At 41.9% G+C, this 13,806-nt stretch overlaps 1 protein-coding gene across 1 annotated transcript in view; it reads left to right on the top strand.

Moving 5' to 3' along the window:
• The window catches only part of LOC143289156 (uncharacterized), a 90,708-nt gene that overhangs the window by 19,571 nt on the left and 57,331 nt on the right, over positions 1 to 13,806 (top strand). The window contains exons 9-17 of the mRNA XM_076598057.1: positions 403 to 480; positions 2,004 to 2,162; positions 4,639 to 4,701; positions 5,955 to 6,053; positions 6,663 to 6,716; positions 9,365 to 9,464; positions 11,155 to 11,277; positions 11,971 to 12,276; positions 13,480 to 13,560. Of these exons, the coding sequence (XP_076454172.1) occupies positions 403 to 480; positions 2,004 to 2,162; positions 4,639 to 4,701; positions 5,955 to 6,053; positions 6,663 to 6,716; positions 9,365 to 9,464; positions 11,155 to 11,277; positions 11,971 to 12,276; positions 13,480 to 13,560 (1,063 nt within the window). The remainder of the gene's footprint in view (positions 1 to 402; positions 481 to 2,003; positions 2,163 to 4,638; positions 4,702 to 5,954; positions 6,054 to 6,662; positions 6,717 to 9,364; positions 9,465 to 11,154; positions 11,278 to 11,970; positions 12,277 to 13,479; positions 13,561 to 13,806) is intronic.

The raw sequence follows: 13,806 nt of genomic DNA, 5'->3' as shown, positions 1-13,806 counted from the left end.
CAAGTGGGCTTTTACGTGTATGACTGTTTTTACCCCGCCATGTAGGCAGCCATACTCCGTTTTCGGGGGTGTGCATGCTGGGTATGTTCTTGTTTCCATAACCCACCGAACGCTGACATGGATTACAGGATCTTTAACGTGCGTATTTGATCTTCTGCTTGCATATACACACGAAGGGGGTTCAGGCGCTAGCAGGTCTGCACATATGTTGACCTGGGAGATCGTAAAAATCTCCACCCTTTACCCACCAGGCGCCGTCACCGTGATTCAAACCTGGGACCCTCAGATTGACAGTCCAACGCTTTAACCACTCGGCTATTGCGCCCATCAGCAGCAACATCGATGATGTCATTATCATTGCTACCACCGTCTTCATCATTGATATCTCTGATGTGTTCCCAGGGAGTGGATGGCTTTCAAGGACTGAAGGGAGAGCGGGGAGACAAGGGTGATAATGGTTCTGGCATTATTGGAGAGAAGGTAAAACCTGATTCAACACTTTGTAACCTGAGTACTGGTTTTTCCGTAGCACCCAATTGCTTCCCTTGGACCAAATGTGGATATTTCTGTACAGCAGTGGGCTTGTTCAGTTTCATTTTCTCATTCAGTGCTTTTAGCTTGTTGCTTTAACCTCATCGTTGTTCATTTGAGCATTTTAGGGGATTGAGCATGATAAGAAGACATATGACTGACAGTGCACTCAGCTGTTGTAGGGCTGGTCCACATAAACTGTAGTGCAGCTGCACTGAAAGGGTTAAAAGTATCAAAGAGTTAAAAAAAAAAATCAAAAAAAATCTTTGCATAGAGAGAGAAAAAACAAAAGCAGAGACACAACCTCCAAACATAAGCAGAAATACTGGCATCAGAAACTGTGAACAGAGTTGCCAACAGGGAGAATTACTGGCATGAACACTTTCAAAACAGCTGCAAAGTTTTGGACATGGATGGAATGAATATAGGATGAAGAGGTGATGGGCAAATCCAGGGGGGAGAATTCAACATGGCGCAATAGAGAATAAGGTGTATAGCGCATAAGGAACAGTGAGATTTTTTACTGCTTTTTGGCATGGCTGAAAAAGGAGAAGATTGGTATTTCTAGAGTGAATTATGTTGGATTGTAGATTTCAGATGTTAGTCAGTTACATTCAGGTTTAATGTTGATGCTAAGGAAAGTGGAAGGGTGAAGGGGGCCTGTCTTTCGCTATACAGTTCTCTTCCTCTTGGCATTAACATCAACAGCATCAGTCTGCCCCTGGCGGTAAACGACGTTGTTGACCTTGATGGGCAAGCGTTTTTCATGTCTTATCTTGATGAATTTGGAGCCGTGTGTGATAGATACATGATACCTTGGTTTGTTAGAGGGCGCATACTGGCCAAGTAACTGTGTCTTCAGTCTCTGTTTTGCTATATACTGATACTACAAGAACAACAGACAACATGTTAAGAAGGGCACATCAAAAATGCTAAGTAAAAAAAAGTTGGGGTTTAAAAAAAATTTTTTTACTTTGATATGTCTGTGTGATTCAAACTTACAACACATTGACTGCAAGCTTGGCACTCTACAGAACAGAGCTAACCAGGCAACTGAAGACTTCAGAGTTTAGACTGTATTACTTATATTCCTCTGTCCAGAGTGTGTATATTTGTTGATCACACTTGAAAAAGTAAATGTTTTCACCAGGAAAAGATGATGTGTAATTTTATGATAAAAGCTTCTTTAAAAAAAAAAAAAAAATGACAGGTTTTTTTTGGAGTTGTATTTATTTTAAATTACCTGATTTCAGCTTCATATAACTTTCTTTTTGTTAAACTGATCTCAGTTTTTGGTGTTTTTTTTTTTTTTTTTTACCTGGTGAGGATGTTTTATTATTGATGATTATGTATGTTTTGCAGGTGAATTGCATTTCAGAAAAAAAAAAAAAATTTGCTTCACCTCGCGTATGCCTGTTGCCCCACCCACCTATAATGTAGGCCACCAACAAGTGTACTGATTCTGCTTGCAGGGCCAGAAAGGTATGAAGGGAGAGAGCGGAGTGTCTGCCCGAGAAAGGTCTCGCCCCAATAAAAACACTGATGTGCGAGGACCAAAGGGTCAGAAAGGGGACGACGGACCCAAAGGGATGAGAGGAAACAGAGGGGATCCCGGAGTCATGGGGCCCATGGTCAGTGGACGCTGTCTTGTAAATTGCACAGAAATGACGACAAGATATGACATGGACAAGACAAGACAATACAAGAAAAAGTTAGACAAGAAAAGGACAAGACAGGGGCAAGGACAAGGAAATGGCAATGACAAGGCAAGGGTAAAGACAAGACAAAGACAAGGGTAAAGACAAGACAAGACAGACAAAGACAAGACAAGGGCAATGACAAGACAAGGGCAAAGACAAGAACAAGGGCAAAGACAAGACAAAGACAAGGGCAACGACAAGGGTAAATACAAGACAAAGACCAGTACAAAGACAAGACAAGGGCAAAGACAAGACTAGGACAAGGGAAAGGGTAAATACAAGACAAAGACAAGGGCAAAGACAAGATAAGAGCAAAGACAAGACAAGGGCAAAGACAAGATAGGGGCAAAGACAAGGTCAAGATGAGCAAAGACAAGGGCAAAGACAAGACAAGGGCAAAGACAAGAGCAAAGACAAGACAAGAGCAAAGACAAGACGGGCAAAGACAAGGGCAAGACGAGCAAAGACAAGACAAGGGCAAAGACAAGACAAGAGCAAAGACAAGGGCAAAGACAAGACAAGGGCAAAGACAAGACAAGGGCAAAGACAAGACAAGAGCAAAGACAAGGGTAAAGAAAAGAAAAGACAGACAAAGACAAGACAAGGGCAATGACAAGACAAGGGCAAAGACAAGAACAAGGGCAAAGACAAGACAAAGACAAGGGCAACGACAAGGGTAAATACAAGACAAAGACCAGTACAAAGACAAGACAAGGGCAAAGACAAGACTAGGACAAGGGAAAGGGTAAATACAAGACAAAGACAAGGGCAAAGACAAGATAAGAGCAAAGACAAGACAAGGGCAAAGAGAAGATAGGGGCAAAGACAAGGTCAAGATGAGCAAAGACAAGGGCAAAGACAAGACAAGGGCAAAGACAAGAGCAAAGACAAGACAAGAGCAAAGACAAGACGGGCAAAGACAAGTGCAAGACGAGCAAAGACAAGACAAGGGCAAAGACAAGACAAGAGCAAAGACAAGGGCAAAGACAAGACAAGGGCAAAGACAAGACAAGAGCAAAGACAAGGGCAAAGACAAGACAAGGGCAAAACAAGAGCAAAGACAAGACAAGGGCAAGGACAAGACAAGGGCAATGACAAGAGCAAAGACAAGGGCAAAGACAAGACAAGGGCAAAGACAAGATGAGCAGAGACAAGGGCAAAGACAAGACAAGAGCAAAGACAAGGGCAAAGACAAGACAAGGGCAAAACAAGAGCAAAGACAAGACAAGGGCAAAGACAAGACAAGGACAAGACAAGGGCAAGGACAAGACAAGAGCAAAGACAAGACAGGGGCAAAGACAAGACAAGGGCAATGACAAGAGCAAAGACAAGACAAGGGCAAAGACAAGATGAGCAAAGACAAGGGCAAAACAAGAGCAAAGACAAGACAAGGGCAAAGACAAGACAAGGGCAAAGACAAGACAAGGGCAAAACAAGAGCAAAGACAAGACAAGGGCAAAGACAAGACAAGGGCAAGGACAAGACGAGCAAAGACAAGACAAGGGCAAGGACAAGACAAGAGCAAAGACAAGACAAGGGCAAAGACAAGACAAGGGCAAAGAAAAGAGCAAAGACAAGACAAGGGCAAAGACAGAACAAAGACAAGACAAGGGCAAAGACAGAGCAAAGACAAGACAAGGGCAAAGACAAGACAAGGGCAAGGACAAGACAAGAGCAAAGACAAGACAAGGGCAAAGACAAGACAAGAGCAAAGACAAGGGCAAAGACAAGACAAGGGCAAAGACAGAGCAAAGACAAGACAAGGGCAAAGACAAAGGCAAAGACAAGAGCAAAGGCAAAGACAAGACAAGAGCAAAGGCAAAGACAAGACAAGAGCAAAGACAAGACAAGACAAGGGCAAAGAAGACAAGAGCAAAGACAAGGGCAAAGACGACAAGACAAGGGCAAAGAAGACAAGGGCAAAGACGACAATACAAGGGCAAAGACAAGACAAAGACAAAGGGAAATACAAGACAAGGACAAAGAAAAGGGGGAAATACAAGACAATAGCAAAGAAAAGAAATAGACAAGACACAACAAGACATGGCATGACATGACATGGCACGAGAAAACACGACAAGACACAACAAGACATTAAACAAAATTCACTAAACTATTACTTCAAAGTTCATCAGAGATAGATGTCTTGAATAGGACTGTGTAGATTTGAAGAAAATTGAATTTGATGAACTAAATTCAACCCATCATGAAAACAACATCTGAAAGGTACTTACAAAGGAAAGATGGAAGTACAGGGTAAAGCTCGTCGGCAAAATATGAATCATTTTCAGGGAATGATTGTAGAGATTGAAGCTACTGAAGATGGGAGATGGTGAATACAGGTGATGAAAGGTCTGTCTAGATATTTTTGGAAGTTTGATTTTTTATGCATACGCATGGTGTGCAGGGTGAAAAAGGCTATTCTGGAATGAAAGGAGAGAAAGGAATGATCGGATTTCCAGGACGAAGGGTAAGTATCTGTTGGTGTGTGTGAGGGGAGGGGCGGTGGGGGGGTGGGGGTGGTTGTGTGTGTGTGGGGGGCGGGGTGTTGTGTGTGTGTGTGTGTGGGGGGGGGGGGGGGGGGGGGGGTTGTGTGTGTGTGAAGACTATGCTTGTTTTATCAACATGCATCTTTATGTAGGTACAGTAGAAGTCTTGTATTCAAGAAGAATATGTTTCAGTGCATTATTTGTAACGGACTTACTTCACTTTTCACTTACCTGGTACCTTATTTTGTATGAGGTGTTATCCTTTGATTTCAGCAGTGTTAGTGTCAGTAGAATTTTCCCTTACCTGGTATCTCGTTTCCTGTGATGCGTTTCATCCATGTTGGTGTCAGTAGAATTCTGTCTTACCTGGTATCTTACTTTCTGTGATATGTTGTCCTTTGATTTAATCAGTATTGTTGTCAGTAAAATTTTCATATATCTGGTATCTTATTTTGTTTTTTATCAGGGTTGGTGTCAGTAGAATTTGCACTTATCTGGTGTATCATTTTTGTTACATGTTGTCCTTTGATTTCATCAGTGCTGGTGTCCATGGAATTTTAACTCACCTGGTATCTTATTTTCTGTGATGTGTTGTCCTCTGATTTCATCAGCGTTGGTGTCAGTAGAATTCTCACTTAACTAGTATCATATTTTGTGTGAGGTGTTATCCTTTGATTTCATCATTGTTGGTATCAGTAGAATTTGCACTTGACACTTGACTTATGCCTCTTGACTCCTTGTGGAGCATAGGGCTGCAACAGCACTCCTCCAGCGGTCTTGGTTTTGTTCTGTCCTCTTCAGCCAGATCCCTGTCCATCTGGCTGCCTTCATCTCATCCTCTGTGCTTCTTCTCCAGGTCTGCTTTGGTCTGCCCGCTGTCCTTTTTCTTTGGGGGTTCCATTCAAGTGTCTGTCTTGTCATGTTGTCTGGAGGCTTTTGAAGGGTATGGCCTACCAGCCCCATTTCCTCCTCCTGATCTCATCCCTAATGAGCACCTACTTGGTTCTTCTTCAGAGGCAGGTGTTTGATTTGGTCTCTGGCCATCTGATGTTTAAAATATGGCGCATGCATCTATTGGTGAAGGCCTGTAGTTTGTGTTTGTCTTGAATGTTCGCCATGTTTCAGAACCGTACGAGAAGACTGCCTTAACGATAATTTGCTCTTACCTGGTATCATAATTTTTGTAATGTGTTATCATTTGATATCATCACTGTTGGTGTTGTTTTTCTGACAGGGCAAGAGAGGCAAGGAGGGCCCACCTGGCCCCTTTGGTCCAAAGGGAATGTTTGGAGAGAAAGGTTTTCCTGGTCTGCCAGGTCTGAACGGTCTCAAGGTATGTACACACCTCTTGTTTCAGTTGATGTGTGTGTGTGTGTGTGTGTGAGAGAGAGAGAGAGAGAGAGAGAGAGTGTGTTTGCTGGGGGTGGTTAGTGGTGTGGGAGAACAGGTGGGGAGAAGAAGTTTGCATTTGAAACTTCCCCTGGCTTCCAGGTCTATGTAGTGTCATGGAGAATTATCAATACACATATGCATGCGCGCGCACACACACACACACACACACACACACGCGCGCGCGCGCGCACGCACACACACACGCGTGCACATGTGTGCGCATTGTTTCATTTGATGTTTGTGTTTGTGTGTGAGAGGGAGGTCTGGAGGGAGAGAGTGGGGGGGGGGGGGGGGGGGAGAGAGTGAGTGTGTGAATGAGTGAGTGATTAAGTGTATGTGTGTGTGCCTGCGCATATATGTGCATGCATGTTTGCATGCACAGCGTGTGTGTGTGTGTGTGTGTGTGCACGCACATGTATGTGTATGCGTGTGCGCATGCATAGGTGTATTCGTTATACAGAGATATGAAATGAATGCACCTTGACACACACTCATGCACACTCACACTTACAGTGGTTGTGTGTCAGTCAAGGGTTCTCTCTGTGTGCAGGGCATGTCAGGTGACCTTGGTTACGAAGGACCTCGAGGCCCCCAAGGTCCACCTGTAAGTACAGTACCTCTTCAGTTTCTGTTGTCTTGGTTACCAAGGTCCACCTGTAAGTACAGTATTTCTTCAGTTTCTGTTGTCTTGGTTACCAAGGTCCACCTGTAAGTACAGTATTTCTTCAGTTTCTGTTGTCTTGGTTACCAAGGTCCACCTGTAAGTACAGTACCTCTTCAGTTTCTGTTGTCTTGGTTACCAAGGTCTACCTGTAAGTACAGTACCTCTTCAGTTTCTGTTGTCTTGGTTACCAAGGTCCACCTGTAAGTACAGTACCTCTTCAGTTTCTGTTGTCTTGGTTACCAATGTCCACCTGTAAGTACAGTACCTCTTCAGTTTCTGTTGTCTTGGTGCCCTAGGTCCACCTGTATGTACAATTTTTTTTATGATAGTTGTGTCCAACTATGACCATCAGTACAGAAGAGAGGTAACTGCTGCTGGGCTAGAATTTGATAATCGTGGAGAGTCTCTTGCCCTAGTTACATCCCAACTCTTTCGGTTAAGCTGGTTTTAAGACAGTCTGCATTTGGATGGTTCCCAAAGGCCAACTAGCACCCAAGGCTGCAGCACTAAGGGCCAGTGCAATCTTGCCTTCTAGTTTGAGAGTCATAGTCCTACACAAAAGACTAAGCTGTAAATGACTTCCCATTGCAATGGAGAAATCATTGATCATACAGCTGTCGCTTTGCTGTTGGACCAACTGTAATCTTATGTCTAAGTACTGTTCCTCCGCACTTACAGTTGTCTTGCATACATCCTTGATTCAGATGTTAAGAGTGAAGGTTAATGGTTCCATAACCTTTTATAGCATTCAGGGCAGTGAATTCATATTCATTGTGTTTAGTGCTTGGAATAGGAAGGCGGGGCCCAATCCTCTCCTCCCGCCATTTTAACCTTTCCCAACAGAAGCCAGGTACCCATTTATACTTTGGTGGAGTTCGGAAAATTTGAGTAAAGTGCTTTTCCTGAGGTCACAAGATCATGATGGGAGCAGGGCCTCGAACCCTGACAACTGGTGAACATTGGATCAGAAGTCCAGTGCCTGACTGTGCCACAGCACCCCCACATTGCATCAGCAGTTCCTCTAAATTCAAACATAAAATTTTCCAAAGTTTCTTTCACCACAAGATTTGCCAGGCTAGTCTGCAGGATTTTCTGTTCTTTCTTCATATTTCTAGTTACCTCTGTGTCTGCAAAGTTGCATGAAAGGGAGATATCGAATACACTTGAACTTGAGAGAGAAGTAGAAACTGCAGCCGTCTGGTAACATTTCTGATCAGGTCAACCCATCAAACTCACTAAAGTCGCTGTAAATTTGAACAAAATGTTTTGGTTTTTTTAGCTGGGTCACTGTATTGAACAGTGTGAAAATTGTGTAAGCATTCATGTTGATTTTTTTTTTTTTTTTTTTTTTTTTTTTTTTTGTCAATAGTAGTATTAATAATAGATTTTTACTCTTTTACCGCCAAGTTTATATGTGAAAAGCACTCCCAAGTGCCAAATATTTTTGAAACATGCTCTCAGTCACAGGCTTCAGTTCATGTTGAAACAAGACAATGGACTTGTTCACTTCAAACTCAGCCTGGAGGCAAAGGTTTGTCATTGTTCTATCGGCGGGAAACTAGCTACAGCTGTCAAGCCTTGTTACAATGTGAAAAAAGGTCTTATCAGCCTGACCCCTCAATATTGACAAAGGTCGCCTATGGCAGTGCACTGTCTAGTCAGCTAAAGTTGCCTATGGTGGTGAAAGAGTTAAGTCTATGTCTTTCAACTGTTCAGTGGTAATAATAGAAAAAAAAAGGAAAAAAAGAAGAGTGAGTGGGGATCAGAGGGATGGGAGGAAGGTTGGGAGGGTGTGACTGTATGAGAGTATCTGTTGCTTTGGACCTTTGAGTGCAGAATAGGTATTACGTATATGCATAGTGAAATCACTGTTGACATAAAAGCAAGTGAAATATCTCTGGAAGGTTGAATACGCAATTTGATTTAGAGTGGTATATCACCAGACCATTTTTCAGTTTCGGGCTAATTGTTCTGGATTTTAATTTATGACTTGAATCACCAGTTTCTACTTTTTTTTCCTAGCACTTAAACTTTCAATTTAAAAATCTATTGAGATGGTAAATGTCTGTTAGAAAGATTGCCCAGAACTACTTTCCATGAATATACAAAGGTGAAAGATGGTTTTACTGTTATTTTCTTTGAAATATTCCTAAACAATAGATTGTTTTTGGTATTCTTTGAACATGTGCATGGATTTTGAACTATGTGAGTGTTGTTGATGCAATTAAGTTTTTAGTTGTTTTTTTTATGTTTATTTTGTTCTCTTGTTTTGAAATCCTCCGTACCCCAACTTGAAAAGAAATTCAATCTTGAACCTTGTTTGATCACATGAATATTTACCTTTTCTTCATCCCAACATGTATTTGTTCTTGGTGTGACTGTGTGTTCTTTCTTTCTTTTAACATTTTTTCATGCATATGTGTGCTCACACACACACACACAAACGCAAACACACATACACACGCGCGCTCACATACACACACACACACACACACATGTGCATGCACACACACGCACACAAACACACACACACACACACACACACACACACACATGCACGCACACACACTGAGTGGTGTTCTTTTCAGGGTGTGGATGGTGAATATATCCAAACTGGTCAGACTGGAACTCAGGGTCCCAGGGGACGTGATGGACCGCCTGGCCCAAAAGGACCTCGTGGCCCAGATGGTAAGACAAAAAACAAAAAAATCTAAATCTTACTCTGTTTTTAGCATCCATATGATTCATATACAAAACAAACAAAAAATTCAAAAGAAAGATAAGGGAAAAAAAAACCCACATAGTTTATGGCATTTTTGAGTTAATTAACCAGATGGTAAGAGTCAAGTCGCATTGTCGTAAGTTTGCTCACGGCGTTGCGCACAGCTGCTAGTTCTCTACCCAGCAGTTGCACTGAAGAAGCCGGCTGGATCGCTGACGAAAGCAATGCAAGTGAGTAGCCTTCTTTGACTGAGAGATCGGTTTAACTTGGTAGTCATTATGAGGTTTTTTTTCCTTGAATGCTTCAGTCACTTTTTGTGTAGCTGAAGTATTATTGACATCTTCATTACAGAAAGACCACACTTTAACAAACTGGCTGTAATTTATGTTATGTTTTAATGTCTTTTTAAAATGCTTTTTTTTCCATTCTAATATAATTATGTGTGTTTACGTGTGTGTTGTGTTTTATTTTTAAACTGGTAAATTTTTTACTAATTTGCCTTTTTGTGTAAATTTCCATCTATGATTTTTGTCTTTTTTTTTCTTCAATTAAATGCATTTGATTTGACATATTTATGATAGATAAATTTGTTACCTCACATTCAACATTCAGTTTCACTCAGTGTTTTGCCATTTCATTTTCTTGCCTTTTTGTTTTATTTCATTATTAGCATAATTTCTTCGATGATATGGATACTTACATAACACCTATCCTTGGTTGGAGACCAAGGTCTAAGTGCTTTACAAACATGGAGTCGTTTGCACAAAAGGCTGCCTACCTGGGTAGAGTTGACTGACTGCTGCCATTGGGAACTCATCATTAGTTTCCTGTGCCATTCAATCAAGTTTCAGTCATGCACACATACACACCCATGCAGACATGTCACTGACATTTTACACACCATTTTGTTTTTATTTACCCTGTCATATAGGCAGCCTTTCTCCATTTTTGAGGATGCTTGGTATATTCTTGTTTCTATAACCCACTGAATGCTGACATGGATTACAGGATATTTAACGTGCATATTTGATCTTTAGCATGCATATATACATGAAGCGGTTCAGGCACTAGCAGGGCTGCACATAGGTTGACTTGGGAGATTGGAAAAATCTCCACCTTTAGCCCACCGGATTCGAACTGGGGACCTTCAGATTGACTATTCAGCTTGCTTATTTCTTATTAATTATTTTATTTGAGCCGAAAGTAAAACAGCAATACAACTAATTTAAACAGTGCAAAGTGATGATGTTCACTGAAGAAAAAGGCAGACTTTGTTACAGCTTAGTAACATCAGAATGAAAAATACATGTTTGCAAAATGTTATTGCCTGCTCAGTTTGACTTGCCTTGCATCTCTCATATCGATTACATAAACATATTGCACAGTCAACAATTATCACCTTTTGAATTTGGTTCTGAATCATTTTTAACCATTGAGTACTGCTGCGTGGTATTTGTCCTGGCTTGCAGGTGTATTGCATGTGTTTTTAGTATGCATACGTCATTGTATTTTTCATTGTAAACTCCCAGAGCTTTAGTATCATTAGATTGGGAGTACCAAATGTCGTTTTATTATTATTATTGTTATTATTACTAAAGGTTTTAGTATGTAAATGCACCTTCACATGTGAACTCACCTGTGCTGTGTGTGTTGCAGGCCCGAATGGAGAGATTGGCCGTGAGGGGCTGATTGGGTTACCTGGTGAACCTGGCCCTCAGGGCTTCTCTGGAGAGTACGGTATACCTGGTGATTCCATGAAGGGAGATCGGGGTCTGGCAGGTAACGTCCACTTTCGTTTATTTATTTACTCATTTATTCTATTTTTGGGTCACAAAACATCAGTCACATGTTTCATAGCTGTACTTGCTCATACTGAAATAATCGTTAACCATGTGCTCACTTTGTCTTCTGAATGTCTTTCACTTAGACTGATTTTTTAATTAAAAATTTTTTTAAATTATGTTACGTCGTCTTTCTTAGTGAAAACAAAGACCCCAAGGCCTCGGTTTATTACTGACTCTCTCTGTCTCTCGCTCTCTCTCTTTATCTATCTATCTATCTATCTATATATCTCTGTGTGTGTGTCTGTGTCTGTGTCCGTGTGAGAGTGTACGCTACCTTTTTTCTGTTACCTTATCCATAATTTTTGTTGTTGATTACTTTGAATGTTATCTTTTTGCCCTGAGCACTGTATATAAAGTGACATTTATTTCTATATGCTCATTCCATTTCCCTCATCAGATATATTTCTGATCATTTTCTTTCTCTTTCTGTTTCTGTATGTCTTTCTGCCTGTCTCTCTGTCTCTTTATCTCTGAGTCTCTGTATCTCTGTCTGTCTTTCCGTCTCTGTATCTCTGACTGTCTTTCTGTCTGTCTCTCTGTCTCTGTGTCCATATCTGTGTCTCCCACTCTCTCTCTCTCTCTCTCTGTATTTGTGTTTGATCTCTATCAGTATTGCATTGAACTGCAGGCCTTCCCGGCAGGGATGGCAACGATGGAATGGCAGGATTCCCTGGCCTGCCTGGAGAGACAGGAGAGAAGGGTCGGCCCGGACGGGAGGTGAGGGGGCCACAGGGAGACAGAGGTCTGCCCGGCCTGGACGGCTTGCCAGGCCTGCCTGGCTTGCCCGGTGACCCTGGCTTGGATGGTCGGAAGGGGGAGCCGGGTTATGGTGTTCGGTTCCCTGGACCACGGGGCTCCAAGGGCTTGGATGGCGAGATTGGTGGCCCCGGTTTGCCTGGCTCGCCTGGTCTGCCTGGCCTGAAGGGCTTGAGAGGTGAGGAAATGTGTTGCATTTTTTTTTGTTCTGGGGTTGAGTTTCATTATTAACCCCTTTAATTCTGCTGGGGAGTATGCTCGTCATTGACAGTAAACATCTCATGTGACAAAAGTGGCCTTGCAGGTCAGGATGTTTGTTATTATTCTGAGTTTAGATTTCTTCTCTTGAGACTGCGTCAATTTTGTTCAGAAAAACATCATTTTGCGCCAGTTAAAAATACACACAAAATAGTAGTCATTGCACTGTAGTTCATGCACACTAATCTTGATTCACTTAGGTGCAGCAGTTTTGGAGTTCAGATACTAAGAAATGTATATCTCTCTCTTTTTTTCCTGTCTTATTCCTTTTCTTCCTTACTTCCTTCTTTCCTTGCACTCTTTCTTCATTTCTGTTCTCCTCCCCCCCCTCAGAAAACTGTCTGAAAACTGCAGCTATTGTTGACAAGAAATTTTTTTTTTTTTTTTTTTTTGGGGGGGGGGGGTACAGGTATATGCTTTTCACATGAATGGTTTGAAAATATCCCACCAATAGTGTGTGTGTGTGTGTGTGTGTGTGTTTTTGTGTGTGTGTGTGTGTTTTGTGTGTGTGTGTGTGTGTATGTATGTGTGTGTGTGTGTGTGTGTGTGTGTTTTACATTATTTAATGAAATGGGTTTTTTTTAATTTATTTAATTGTATAACATGTGGAGGCATGGCAGAATTGGTTAGGAGTTGGTCTTCTGGAGCCAGTTGCATTGCTTGGATGGAAGAGCCTAGTATGGTCGTAACCTGCTACTTACTGTGTGTATTATGGAACTGACCAATGGTGTAGTTTGGTGAGTGTAGGCATTTAGTCACGTGTAACTGTCAAAAAGTTAGAACCAAGCAATGGAACTGGCACCTGATCCAGTGTTCACCAGTAATCAGGGTTTGAGGCCCTGTTTCAGCTTGGGAAAGACACTTTACTCCAATTTTCCCCACTCCACCCAGGTGTGAATGGAAATCTGTCTTCAACTGAGGTAGGTAAAAAATGGCGGAAGGAGAGGATTGGGCCTCACCTTCCTACGTCCAGCCCTAGACACAGTGAATATGAATTCACTGCCGTGTTGGCCATGGAAGGCTAAGGTACCTTTAACCTTATAACATGACACTTAGTAGTTTCAAAGTGTGAGGAGTGAAGTTGTGCATAGACGTGTGTACAAACAATGTGGTCTTTGTGCAGGGTACAAGGGAGACGACTGTGGCATTTGTCCTGACGGTCAGCCAGGTGTACCTGGAGAACCTGGTGATCCTGGGTTTGATGGTGAGTGATGAAGTTACTGAAAACTTTGTGTAGATCAGCGTGTGACTGGAAGTCAACAGGAAGTGTTTTGCCGGAAACAAACTAAGATTAAACAGTTGAGTGCCCATAAAACGTCAGCTGACATCCTGCAAAAAGTGTAAATCAGCATGTGACTGGAAATCAACAAGAAGTGTTTTGCCAGAAACGAACTAAATTGTCTGCTGACATCCTGCAAAAAATGTTGCCATAGTGCATATGAGACATCCA

The sequence above is a fragment of the Babylonia areolata genome, chromosome 13, assembly GCF_041734735.1.
Source record: "Babylonia areolata isolate BAREFJ2019XMU chromosome 13, ASM4173473v1, whole genome shotgun sequence".
NCBI classification, from domain to species: domain Eukaryota; kingdom Metazoa; phylum Mollusca; class Gastropoda; order Neogastropoda; family Buccinidae; genus Babylonia; species Babylonia areolata.
This window is presented reverse-complemented; position numbering and strand designations above follow the sequence as displayed.